Source organism: Chiloscyllium plagiosum, chromosome 4, assembly GCF_004010195.1.
Source record: "Chiloscyllium plagiosum isolate BGI_BamShark_2017 chromosome 4, ASM401019v2, whole genome shotgun sequence".
Lineage (NCBI taxonomy): Eukaryota > Metazoa > Chordata > Chondrichthyes > Orectolobiformes > Hemiscylliidae > Chiloscyllium > Chiloscyllium plagiosum.
The window spans coordinates 98,270,436-98,282,555 of record NC_057713.1 but is presented as its reverse complement, the minus strand read 5'-3'; the positions used below and the strand labels follow the sequence as shown (position 1 = coordinate 98,282,555).

Sequence of the window (12,120 nt, the reverse complement as noted above, 5' to 3'; positions counted from 1 at the left end):
CTTGTCGGACCTGCCCAGCTCCTTTTCCACCTATCCACTCCACCCTCTCCTCCCTGACCTATCACGTTCATCTCCTTCCCCACTGACCTATTGTACTCTATGCTACTCTCTCCCCACCCCACCCTCCTCTAGCTTATCTCTCCACGCTTCAGGCTCTCTGCCTTTATTCCTGATGAAGGGCTTTTGCCCGAAACGTCGATTTTGCCTGTCCTCGGATGCTGCCTGAATTGCTGTGCTCTTCCAGCACCACTGATCCAGAATCTGGTTTCCAGCATCTGCAGTCATTGTTTTTACCTAAATAGATAAAGTCTTTTCCCTGTGGTGGGGGAGCCCAGACCTCGAGGGCATAAGTTTAATATGAGAGAGGAAAGATTTAAAAGAGACCTAAGGGGCAACGTTCTCACGCAAAGGGTGGTGTGTGTACGGAATGTGCTGCCAGAGGAAGTGATGGAAGTACAATTGCAATATTTAAAAGGCACCTGGATGGCAATATGAATAGGAAGGGTTTAGAGGGGTATGGGCCAAGTGCTGGTAAATGGGACTAGATTAGGTTAGGATAAATGGTTGGCATGGACGAGTTGGACCGAAGGATCTGTTTCTGTGCTGTACATCTCTCTGACTCTAACAGAAACCTTAACACTGGGATCAAAGCTTGTTTTGCTGAGTTACAGAACACCTTCAAGCTTTACTGCAGATTGTAGTATTTATATTAAAGTTACAATTCCCACATTCAATATCTAGTCTTTTCCCTGGGGCGGGGGAGTCCAGAACTAGAGGGCATAGGTTTAGGGTGAGAGGGGAAAGATATAAAAGAGACCTAAGGGGCAACATTTTCATGCAGAGGGTGGTACGTGTATGGAATGAGCTGCCAGAGGAAGTGGTGGAGGCTGGTACAATTGCAGCATTTAAGAGGCATTTGGATGGGTATATTAGTAGGAAGCGTTTGGAGGGATATGGGCCGGATGCTGGCAGGTGGGACTAGATTGGGTTGGGATATCTGGTCGGCATGGAGGAGTTGGACCGAAGGGTCTGTTTCCATGCTGTACCCCTCTATGATTCTATGTGTACATCCATATTATCCTTGCTTCATACAGTCTTAAGTAGGCATTTAAAAACTGAAAGAACTGCGGATGCTGTAAATCAGAAAAATCAACAGATATGGCTGGAAAAGCTCAGCAGGTCTGTTGGCATCTGTGGAAAGAAAATAGAATTTACGTTTCGGGTCTGGTGACACTTCCCCAGCTCTGAGGAAGGGTCACCAGACCCAATATGTTAGCTTGCATTTCTCTCCACAGATCCTCAGATACCTGCTGAGCTTTTCCAGCAATTTTTGAATTTGCTTTAGTAGGCATTGTCTGTTCAAAAATGTTTGCTTGCTACTAACCTTTGGCAGTCTGGATCCTTCTTTATTTGTTCCCATGTACATTGTTAACTTGCTTATTATCTATTTAAACCTTTTGCATTTATGATTCATGGAGTCTCTAGAGTTAACCAGCAAGTCTGAAATTAAGACTGAGAATGCTGGAAATACTTGGGGGATATGCGGGTGTGAGATAATAGCTACCTTTTGATAAAGCCAGTGAGGGAGAGAATGTTAGGAAAGGAGAAGAATGGTAATAGTGCTAGAAGATTTAATAGTAAGGAGCACAGTGAGGCATTTCTCAGCCAGACATGACTCCAAGATGATGTGTTATCTCCCTGGAGCCAAGGTCAAGGATGTAACTGAATAGCTGTTCACCATTCTGATGTGGGAGCATAAACAGTCAGAGGTGGTTCATGTAGTTACCAATGACATAGGCCTCATTTCTCTGCCTGCTTACAACAAGAATTTTAGGGTGCTGGGTAGCAGGTTGAAAAGCAATGACATAGTTACCAATGAGGGAGGCATCAAAGGTTATCACAACAATACTTGTGGTGCCAGATCCTAGTGATTTTAGGAACAGATGGAAAGAGCAGATGAATGAATAGCTGAAAATTTGATGCAGAAGGGAGAGCTTTAGATTCCTGGATCACTGGGTTCATGTTGTGGAAGCTGTGATCTAGATAATTTGGAGGAATTGTACCTGAACAGAAGTGGCAGTCCTCTTTGTGTAGGGAGAGAATTGTAACTTGCTGATGCTTTTGTTGGGGGTTTAACTTAATTTGGTAGGGAAATGATCTACAGTGTGCACAGTCAGTAGGGGATGATGATTAGACAGGCCTATTGGAAAATACAAATCCATTTGGAAAGTGGAGTGTATGTGGTCAATTTAAGGCACTGGAGAAACAGTGGATAGCATCTGTAGTAAGGCATGAGTTGACAGTGTAAATACATAGGGTTAATGCATGACTGCTGCTATAGAAACATTGCTGACAGCACAGAAGGATTGTCTGCTCACTATTGCAAAGTATAGGAGTGATAGCTTAGAAAATTCCTCAAGCCATATAGGTAAACTTTTAAAAACATGTACAGGTCAGTTACCTGACTGGTGGTATGCTACAGAATCTGAGACAGTCAGGGAGAGAGAAGCACAGATATGTAGACAAATCACAAAATAGTCAAATTAATAAGATAATGTCAGTGGGGGATTTCTGATTTTAGTTAGGCCACAGCTAAAGTACTGTGTGCAGTTCTTGTTGCTGTATTATTGGAAAGGTCTGTTTGCTCCAGAGTATGCAAAGGAGATTTATCAGGATGTCACCTGAGCTGGAACATTTCAGCTATGAAGAAAGACTAAATGGACTGGGAGTTGTTTTCCATAGAGCAGACAAAGCTGAGGCAGGACCTGATTGAGATGTATAAAATTATAACCGATAAAGATAGGGTAGACGGGAAGGCAATTTCTAATTCCATGAATTCCAGAGTCTTTGAAATTCTTTGCTTCAGAGAATTGTGGATATTTCATCACCGAAAATTGTATATTTAAGACAAACAGATTTTTGATTGCAGGGAATCAAATTTAATGAGGGAGGCCCAGAAGAGTGGAGTTATAGAGTCATGCAGTAGGGAAACAGACCCTTTGGACCAACTAGCCATGCTGATCATAATCCCAAACTAAACTAGTCCCACTTGCATATGTCTGGCCCACATCCCTACAAACATTTCTTATTCCTGTGCTTACCTAAAAAACTTTTAAACATTGTAACTGTACCCACATACTCTGGAAGTTCATTACACATGCGAACCACTCTGTGTAAAGAAAATTGCCACTCATTTGTTTTAAAGATCTTTCTCCTCACGCCATAAAAATATGCCCCCCAGTTTTGAAATCCCCCACCCTAGAAAAAAGACACCTGTCATTCAACTTATCTATGCTCCTAAAAATTTCATAAATTTCTCAAAGGTCACCCTGAACCTCCTATGCTCCAGTGAAAAAAGTGCCAGCAAATCCAGCCTCTCCTTATAACTCAAACCTCCATACCTAGTAACATCCTAGTAAATCTCTTCTGAACCCTCTTCAGTTTAATAATATCCTTTGTATAACAGGAAGACCAGAGCTGGATGTAGGACTGCAGAAGGGACCTCACCAACATCCTGCACAACCTCAGTATGACATCCCAACTCTTATATTCAAAAGTCTGAGTAATGAAGGCAAGCATGCTAAATGCCTTCTTGACCACCCTATCTACATGTGATGCAAACTTCAAAGAGTTATGTACCTGATCCCTTGGCTCTCTCTGTTCTACAATACTACCCAGGCCCTACTTTTAATTCTCTAAGTCCTGCTGTTAGTTGTTTTACCAAAATGCCTACCTTGCATTTATCCAAATTAAACTCCATCATGGATGATAGTAAAATGAAGGGTATGTAGGTTAGTTTGATCTTAGAGTAGGACAAAAGGTTGGCACAGTGTTGCGGACTGAAGGGCCTGTATTGTTCTATGCAATAGGAGAAATTATTTGAACTAATTAATTTTATTAGGCTGTATAAATTGTGTAAACTTAGATCTTCATTAGATATTAGGAGGTGTTTCCTCCACAGAACTTTGCAAACCTTTTTAGGTTGCTGCAAATTAATAACAAACATTTTGAAGTGGGCTGTGAAGTTCCTGAAGGAAACTGATATTGCTTGAATGTAAGAGGGAGGTGGAATGTTGCACAGAGAAAGGAAAAGAATTTTCCAGAATTCATTCATTCATGACCTAGGCTTTTTTAGTGTGTATTTTTACCTGTAGTTTATTTTAGGCACGTAGGGGTTATGTCACCAGTTGTAACAAGGATGAATAAGACAAACTGTGTATCTTCTTTGGCATATGTTCATACATCATTTCATTCTTATACTGCAGAGCTAACAGCTATTAAACGTGTCTATGAACTACTGAGAAAGAATGCTAGTATCTCTTCAGATTCGAGATTGGCCTTGTTTCCAGGTAATAACTTTAATCAGTTTTGAAATTCATATGCTTGCCCATATTCAGGCACATTAACTAAAATTGTAGTTTTTGACTTTTGAGGTAATGTTTTGCAGATGATATCCTGTTTCAAAAATTGTGTATGAAGTGCTCTTGTGAAAAGCTGGGGGTACTGTTTGGACCCAAAATATCCCAACCATTATCTGCAATACAGATGCCATTTTGTTGGTCTAGATAGTTTTAAACCAACAATCGCCATATCTGGTAGCTTTGAGGTTAATAATAGCTATCTGAGCCATGCAAATTGCACAAGTATGATCTTCAGTCTCTACTGAATTAACTGATATCATTTAGAAAGTTTTTTAATATTTCTTATCCTTGTTTCAAATCTCCAATAGCCTCAGCTTTCTCTATTTCTAACTCACCAGCTCTACAACTGTCCAAGATCTTTGTACTCGTCCAAATATCTTTCAACTCTTCCAAGTTTAATCTCTCTTTTATCCCTAATTCACAAGACCACAAGATGTGCCTTCAATTGTCTAGCACCCGCGTTTTGGAATTGTCTCCCTAAACTTTTTCACCCCTCTATCTTCCTCTCCTTTTTAAGATGCTCCTGAAAACCTAAGATCATGCTGTGTGGTTCAGTATCAATTGTTGATATAAAGAATAGTCCTAAGAAGCTGCTTTGACATTTTAAGAAATTAAAAGTAGTGTATAAGGTTTTGTTAATAGTACAAAAACTAACTGGGAAGAGAAAAATCAGACAGACCTCCGTCTCCTTATTTTCTAGTATCTTTTACTGGATATGGAGAGAGAACCTCAAATTGCTCCCATATTCTATAGGTTGTTTTTGGTCAGATGGTTAAGAGATTCTGTAGTTGGCTTTGCTTTCCTTTCCAATTTGCAGTGTTCCATTAAATTTATGTTTGATTCCCCTCTATTATTTTTGTCAAGCTCTGAAAGCTCCTCTGTTGTCTTTTTGAATTTTGCCTTTAATGTAATATTAATTTGAAAGGATGCAACATCTCTGTAGTTTTAAGCCTGTTCATGAAATACATTTTTTTAAACTGTTAGATAATGTCTGCTTAATATATTGCAGCCTGTTCAATATCCGGTGGCCCAACACCGCAGAAATGGTTCTTTGCAATTCAGGCAATACATGGCTTTTCACAGGTGAGGATGACAAGAAATTGTAAAACTGTATGTATGTGACAAGTCAAAAAACAAAGCTGATTGCTTTTGTTTATATATATTTTTTAAAACTACCAATAAGGTGAAAACAGTGAAATAATGAAAGCAAAATACTGCAGATGTTGGATATCTGAAATAAAAACTCAGCAGGTCCCGCAACATCCATAGAGGGAAAGACAGTTCACATTTTGAGAAGAGCAGACCAATTTTCTCCTTTTCATATCTATTTTGTATCTTTATCTCTTTGGTACCATTAGCACTCTCTTTGACTTTTGTTCTGGGCACCCTCTATCAAATCATATATAGTACCATTTCTAGTTCTTTTCAGTTCTGATGAAGGATCATATTGAACTTGAAACATTAATTTTGTTTTTCTATTTTAATGAAAGAAACTTGCAGAAATGAATGAAATGCTTGCAGAAATTTGAAGAAAAGATTTTACAAATAGTCAATGTTGAGAATATGATGGTACATTTTCTCTAGAAAATAATAAATTTAAGGGATGGAATGGTGTTACTGGCTGAAATTTTCTGGGAAGCAATAATAATAGATTATGGATTTCAGAAGTAAAGAAATCAGATGTTGCAGCTCCTATGCATCAGTTGAAATCAGTTTTGTGATTTCTTAATTTTGTTGATAATAGGGTTGTGTTACAAACACAAAATGCTGGGGAAACTCAGCAGGTCTGGTAACAACTGTGGAGAGAAATCAAGTTAACATTTTGCATATGTGAGACAATTCTGAAGAGTCACACCATATCTGCAGCATTCTTGGTTTGTTTCAGATTTCCAGTATCTGCAGTAATTTGCTTTATTGATGGGTTTTAGTTTAGAGAGGCAAAACTGGTGGAGTTTTAAAAAAATGCAATGAAGACAAATTGATCTATTCAAAATTCAGATATGTTAGGATTGCTTTGTCACTGAATTAGTAATCCAGAGCCTTGCCTTGTAATTTAGGGACTGGAGTTCAAATCAACTATGACAGCGGGAAATTTAAATGATCAGAAAGATGTTGTGAAACTTGAAAGGGTTCAGAAACGATTTACAAGGATGTTGCCAGGGTTGGAGCATTTGAGCTGTAGGGAGAGGTTAAATAGGCTAGGGCTGTTTTCCCTGGAGCATTGGAGGCTGAGGGGTGACCTTATAGAGGTTTATAAAATCATGAGGGGCATGGATAGGGTAAATAGACAAAGTCTTTTCCCTGGGGTGGGGGAGTCCAGAACTAGAGGGCATGGGTTTAGGGTGAGAGGGTAAAAGAGACCTAAGGGGCAACTTTTTCATGCAGGGGGTGGTATGTGTATGGAATGAAGTGCCATCGGAAGTGGTGGAGGCTTGTACAATTGCAACATTTAAAAGGCATCTGGATGGGTGTATGAATAGGAAGGATTTGGAGGGATATGGGCTAGGTGCTGGCAGGTGGGACTAGATTGGGTTGGGATATCTGGTCGGCATGGATGAGTTGAACCGAAGGGTCTGTTTACCTGCTGCACATCTCTATGACTCTATGACTACGAGATCTAGAATTAAAAAGTTTGTTAATAATGGTGACCAATGATAAATACCACATTGTTGTAAAACCTATTTCACGAATGTTCTTTAGGGATAGAAACCTGCCTTCCTTACCTAGACTGACCCTATATAGTTGACTCTTAACTCTTCCTAAAAGGCAGACACACAGCTGCTCCAGTTGATTTCAGAAAGCTGGCTCACCACCACCTTGTCAAAGGCAATAAATGCTGACTTTACCAGATATGTGACTTCTGTAAATGAATGTAAAGAAATGTTTTATATGTCAGGTTAATTTGGAGCTTTAGAATCAAATGTTTTGCACATAGACCCCTGTGTGGGAACCGAGAAGAAAACATGGGTTTTCTCATAAAAGCACAGAAATGCTATAAAATCAATACAGTCCTCAAAGATAAACCTTATTAATTCTATCTCATTTTTTCTAGTTCTGTAGTCCAGAATGGGATGAAATTGGTTCCAGTGAGAAGGACAGAGACTGTGAGGAACCTTTGCCAGTATTAATCGAAGAATGTCTGAATAGTATAAATAGTTATGAGGAAGAGGACAGTGATGTGAAAGAACCGCTGTCCCTGAGTGAGTAAGTGTTGTATATTATTTTATTATTGGCAATCAGAAGTTCTAATATTTTATGTATCTCCTTATGTAATTAAACATTGAAAAGGGTCTATGGTCAGAAAAGTCAGTTTAGTTAATTGTGGTTTACCCATCTAGTTCATCAATCTCCCATCCAAATACTCCCCAGGTGTGGATTTTAGTTGTGCTTTACTAGTATTTGCCATGGTTTCACATCTTAAACAAAAGACAGTACCTCTGACAGTACTAACAGACTGCTACACTAAGCTAATGTCTAAGCCTACATTATGCAATGAAGTCCTTGAATGATTGCAGGCTGGGAGACAGATTGAGTTTTGCGCAAGATCAAATTTATGGGGGGCCAGTAAGGAAGGTTTGGAGAAATCAAGTCCAAAGATAACCAAGACCTCATGGAATACTTCAGTAGCTTTTGGAGTGAGGCAATGACAAATAACTGATATTGAAGAGAAGAGCCATTTGAGAATCAATGGAACAGGAAGAAATTGTGAAAATTCCAGTTCGAGACAAATCAGAAACCTAGGAAATGAAGTGTACAAAACAAAACGCTAAAGGCAATGTAACTTTCTTTTCTGAAATCGCTAATTTTCTTGTGGTTACAGAGATATAGACCTTCATATTGGACTATTCTAGATTCTTAATTATAGATAATTAAATTAATGCTTCTGAGGCCTCTGAATTAGTCATATAGTATGCAACCATTGGTCAGACGAGTGAGGGGTAGCTTTTGATGTCCTCGCAGCTTTCACTGTTATTTTAATTTTTGAGATGGCACTGATTAAGAAAGTGAGGGGGCAGAGCTGAGTATGATGGCCATCACCAAGGAGAATATGTCAGAAAAATTGAATTGCTTGAAGGTGGATAAATCACCTGGACCAGATGGACTAGTCCCCAGAGCTCTAAGGGAGAAAACTGAAGAGATAGTGGAGGTGTTCGTGGTGGTCTTTCAGGAATCGCTAGAGTAAGGGAGGGTCCCAAGAGGACTGGAAAATCATAAATGTGACACCCCTGTTTAAAAAGGGAGTAAGACAAAAGATGGAAAATTACAGACTAATTAGCCAAACCTCAGTCATGGGTAAGATCCTAGAATCCGTTGTGAAGGGTAATATTTCTGAATACTTGGAAGTGTATAGTAAAGTAGGCAAAGTCAGCATGATTTCATCAAGGGGAGGTCATGCCTGACAAATCTGCTAGAATTCTTTGAGGGAGTAAAGAGCAGCTTAGACCAAGGAGTGCCAATGGATGTTATCTACCTGGACTTCAAGAAGGCCGCACAAGGTGCCGCACAGAAGGCTACTATGTATGATAAGGGCCCATGGTGTTAGAGGCAAGGTACTGGCATGGATAGAAGCGTGGCTGTCTGGCAGAAAGCAGAGAGTGGGGATAAAAAGGTCTTTCTCAGGATAGCAGGTAGTTTTTCTACAAGGGCTCAGTGTTGGGACCGCAACTTTTCATTTTATACATTAACAATTAAGATGAAAGAACTGAGGGCATACTGGCTATGTTTGCAGACGATACAAAGATAGGCAACATTGAGGAGGTGGGGAGGCTGCTGAAGGATTTGGACATGTTAATAGAGTGGCAAATGGAATACAACTTGGGAAAGTGTGAGGTCATGCACGTTAGTAGGAATAATAGAGGCATAGACTATTTTCTAAATGGGGAGAAGATTCAGACGTCTGAAGTGCAAAGAGACTTGGAAGTTCTCGTCCAAGATTCTCTCAAGGTAAACTTGCAGGTTGAGTCAATAGCTAGGAAGGCAAATAGAATGATGACATTTATTTTGAGAGGGATGTTCTTTTTGAGGCTCTGGTCAGGCCACATTTCGAGTATTGTGCGCAGTTTTGGGCCCCAAATCTTAGGAAGGATGTACTGGCCCTGGAATATGTTCAGAGAATGGTCCTAAGAATGAAAAACCTAACATATGAGGAACGTTTGAGTACTCTGGGTCTATACTCTGAGTTTAGAAGGATGAAGGGGGATCTAATTGAAACTTACAGAACACTGAATGGGCTGGACAAAGTAGATGTTGGGAAGATGTTTCCATCGACGGAAAGACTAGAACCCGAGAGCACAGTCTTAAAATAAAGGGATGACCTTTTAGAACTGAGATAAGGAGAAACTTCTTCAGCCAGAGAGAGGTGAATCTGTGGAAATCATTGCCATAGAAGGTTATGGAGGCCAGGTCATTAAGTATATTTAAGACTGAGGTAGGTAGGTTCTTGATTGTCAACGGGATCAAGGGTAATGGGTAGAAACAGGGAGAAACTTATCAACCATATTTGAATGGTGGAGCAGAGTCGATGGGCTGTTAAGCCTGATTTCTGGTCCAATGTCTTATGGTCGAAGTTGTTGGAGATTCTGAATTCAGGTTCACAATTCATCACGGTGAAGTATAAAGTCAGGATCTTTGAAGTGTGGGTCTATTATCACAGACGTAACGTTAAAACATACCCTTTTTTAAAAATGGTGCTGGTCAGACAAAAATGTGACATCTCATAAAGTGGTATGTTACAAATGATTGACTTATTTTGGAGGTATTATGAATTGCTTTTGCTTACATTGAGGGAATGTTGGAAACATTTAGATTTTTTTGTTCAACCTATTGATTTATTTTGCAGGTTATTTGAGGAAGCTGCTGAGGGTCTACATCAACTGGCAGATAAATTGCCTCCTCCAGGTAATTGTTAGCATTGTTTCCATTGGAGCATTTGTGTTGTAATGGAGCTGTTAGTGAGTTTTGAGAAGATTTGGAGCTGTTTTGATAATCAAATCAGTCATAAAGCATTGTGTAGACTGTCATCAAGTTGTAAATAATCTGCAGTGTGCAATATCTTTACCTTCACAATTCCTTAAAACAAGCTTGAATTCTTTGAATCAAACTGTGAATGGAGTTGTTACTTTTACATAATGTGTACTACCCATCTTGAGTGGATCTGGAGATCTAGCACCCAACAAATCCAATGATGAACACCATTTTAGAATTAAAGTTCCCAATATATTTTTGAGAAGGAGGACCCATTATCCAGTGCTGTTTCTCTGTGATGTATGAACATTTCCAAGAGGTCATCAGCAGGCACTTGCAGTTTACTTAAATGCTGGTGTCTCGACTATTGCCCTCCCTAATACCTAGAGTGCAATTTAAGAATAATAAATTTAGTAGCATGTCAAGCACTAAGTTGCTGAACCACAGGTTTGTATGTTAGTTCCTAATGTAAACCAAACAGAAAGGTTACTCAGTGCCACTGTGGAATACTATAGCATGGAACGAGGATATTTGGCCTGTTGTGCTCCTGCTGACTCCCTATCCAATTTGTTCCATTTCCACACCCTTTATTGATAGCCTAGAAAATGATTCATTTTTAGTATACAGTTCAATTTTTATGTAGTATGTGGTGAAAGTACTGTGCTGGAAATCAAGCTCTGCTATTCTGCAAGTTGTCACAAAAATGACATATGCCCAGTTTAATCTGTAGGCTGGCTAATGTCTAACTGCAACTACTATCTCAGATCAAAGACCACACACCAGCTTTGTCAATGAACAAGATTATAAAAACTTATTTAGATAACAAACTTTTCTAACGTGTTAAAAACATATTATTAATTACGAATATGCAAGCTTAAACTATACCCCCTTTAATGCAACCGTTCGCAAATTAATTTACACACAAGATAGACTGACGTGATGAACTGTTTTTTCCTTCCGGAATATTGTAGATGAAAGCTACAATATAACTACAGACAAAGAAAGCATGAAGTCTGTGGATCAGAGTCCAAACCATACAGAAAAATGAGGTGGTTTGCTACCAGTTCTGTTTTGGTTCTGGTTCTGGTGATGGTGTTGCATTATTGTCAACTGTGGCAATCCTCACTTTGGTAGCTGGTCTGTTCAATCTAGGTTTCGGTTTGATTTAACAGCTCTTTTTGTAAAGTCTTCTACTCAAAGAAAATTAAAAAAAACAGAACTGCAGACACAGGAAATCTGATACTCAAACATAAAGTGCTGGAGAAAATCAGCAGATCTAGCAGCATCTATGGAGAGAAAAGTGGAGAGTCACTGGACTCAAAACATTGATTCTACCAGACCTGAGTTTCTCCAGCACTTCTGGTCTGTCTTTTTGCAATTTTAGTTGAGTGACAAATATTGGTCTAATCAAAGTTTGTGCGAAGATTTGTAGCTCGGGTGCTCGTTGTTGTGGTTCTGTTCGCCGAGCTGGAAGTTTTTGTTGCAAACGTTTCGTCCCCTGGCTAGGAGACATCATCAGTGCTTGGGAGCCTCCTGCGAAGCGCTTCTTTGATGTTTCCTCCAGTGTTTATAGTGGTCTGTCCCTGCCGCTTCCGGTTGTCAGTTTCAGCTGTCCGCTGTAGTGGTTGGTATATTGGGTCCAGGTCGATGTGTTTGTTGATGGAGTTTGTGCCATGAGAGGCATGGCATTCATCCACAAACTCCATCAACAAACACATCGACCTGGACCCAACAT

At 39.6% G+C, this 12,120-nt stretch overlaps 1 protein-coding gene across 2 annotated transcripts in view; it reads left to right on the top strand.

The window, feature by feature from the left end:
- LOC122549231 (MDM2 binding protein) overlaps nt 1-12,120 on the top strand; it is a 78,152-nt gene that overhangs the window by 4,150 nt on the left and 61,882 nt on the right. For both annotated transcript variants that reach the window (XM_043688681.1, XM_043688680.1), the window contains exons 2-5: nt 4,266-4,349; nt 5,431-5,504; nt 7,474-7,625; nt 10,261-10,319. In XM_043688681.1, coding sequence (XP_043544616.1) covers nt 4,266-4,349; nt 5,431-5,504; nt 7,474-7,625; nt 10,261-10,319 — 369 coding nt within the window. The remainder of the gene's footprint in view (nt 1-4,265; nt 4,350-5,430; nt 5,505-7,473; nt 7,626-10,260; nt 10,320-12,120) is intronic.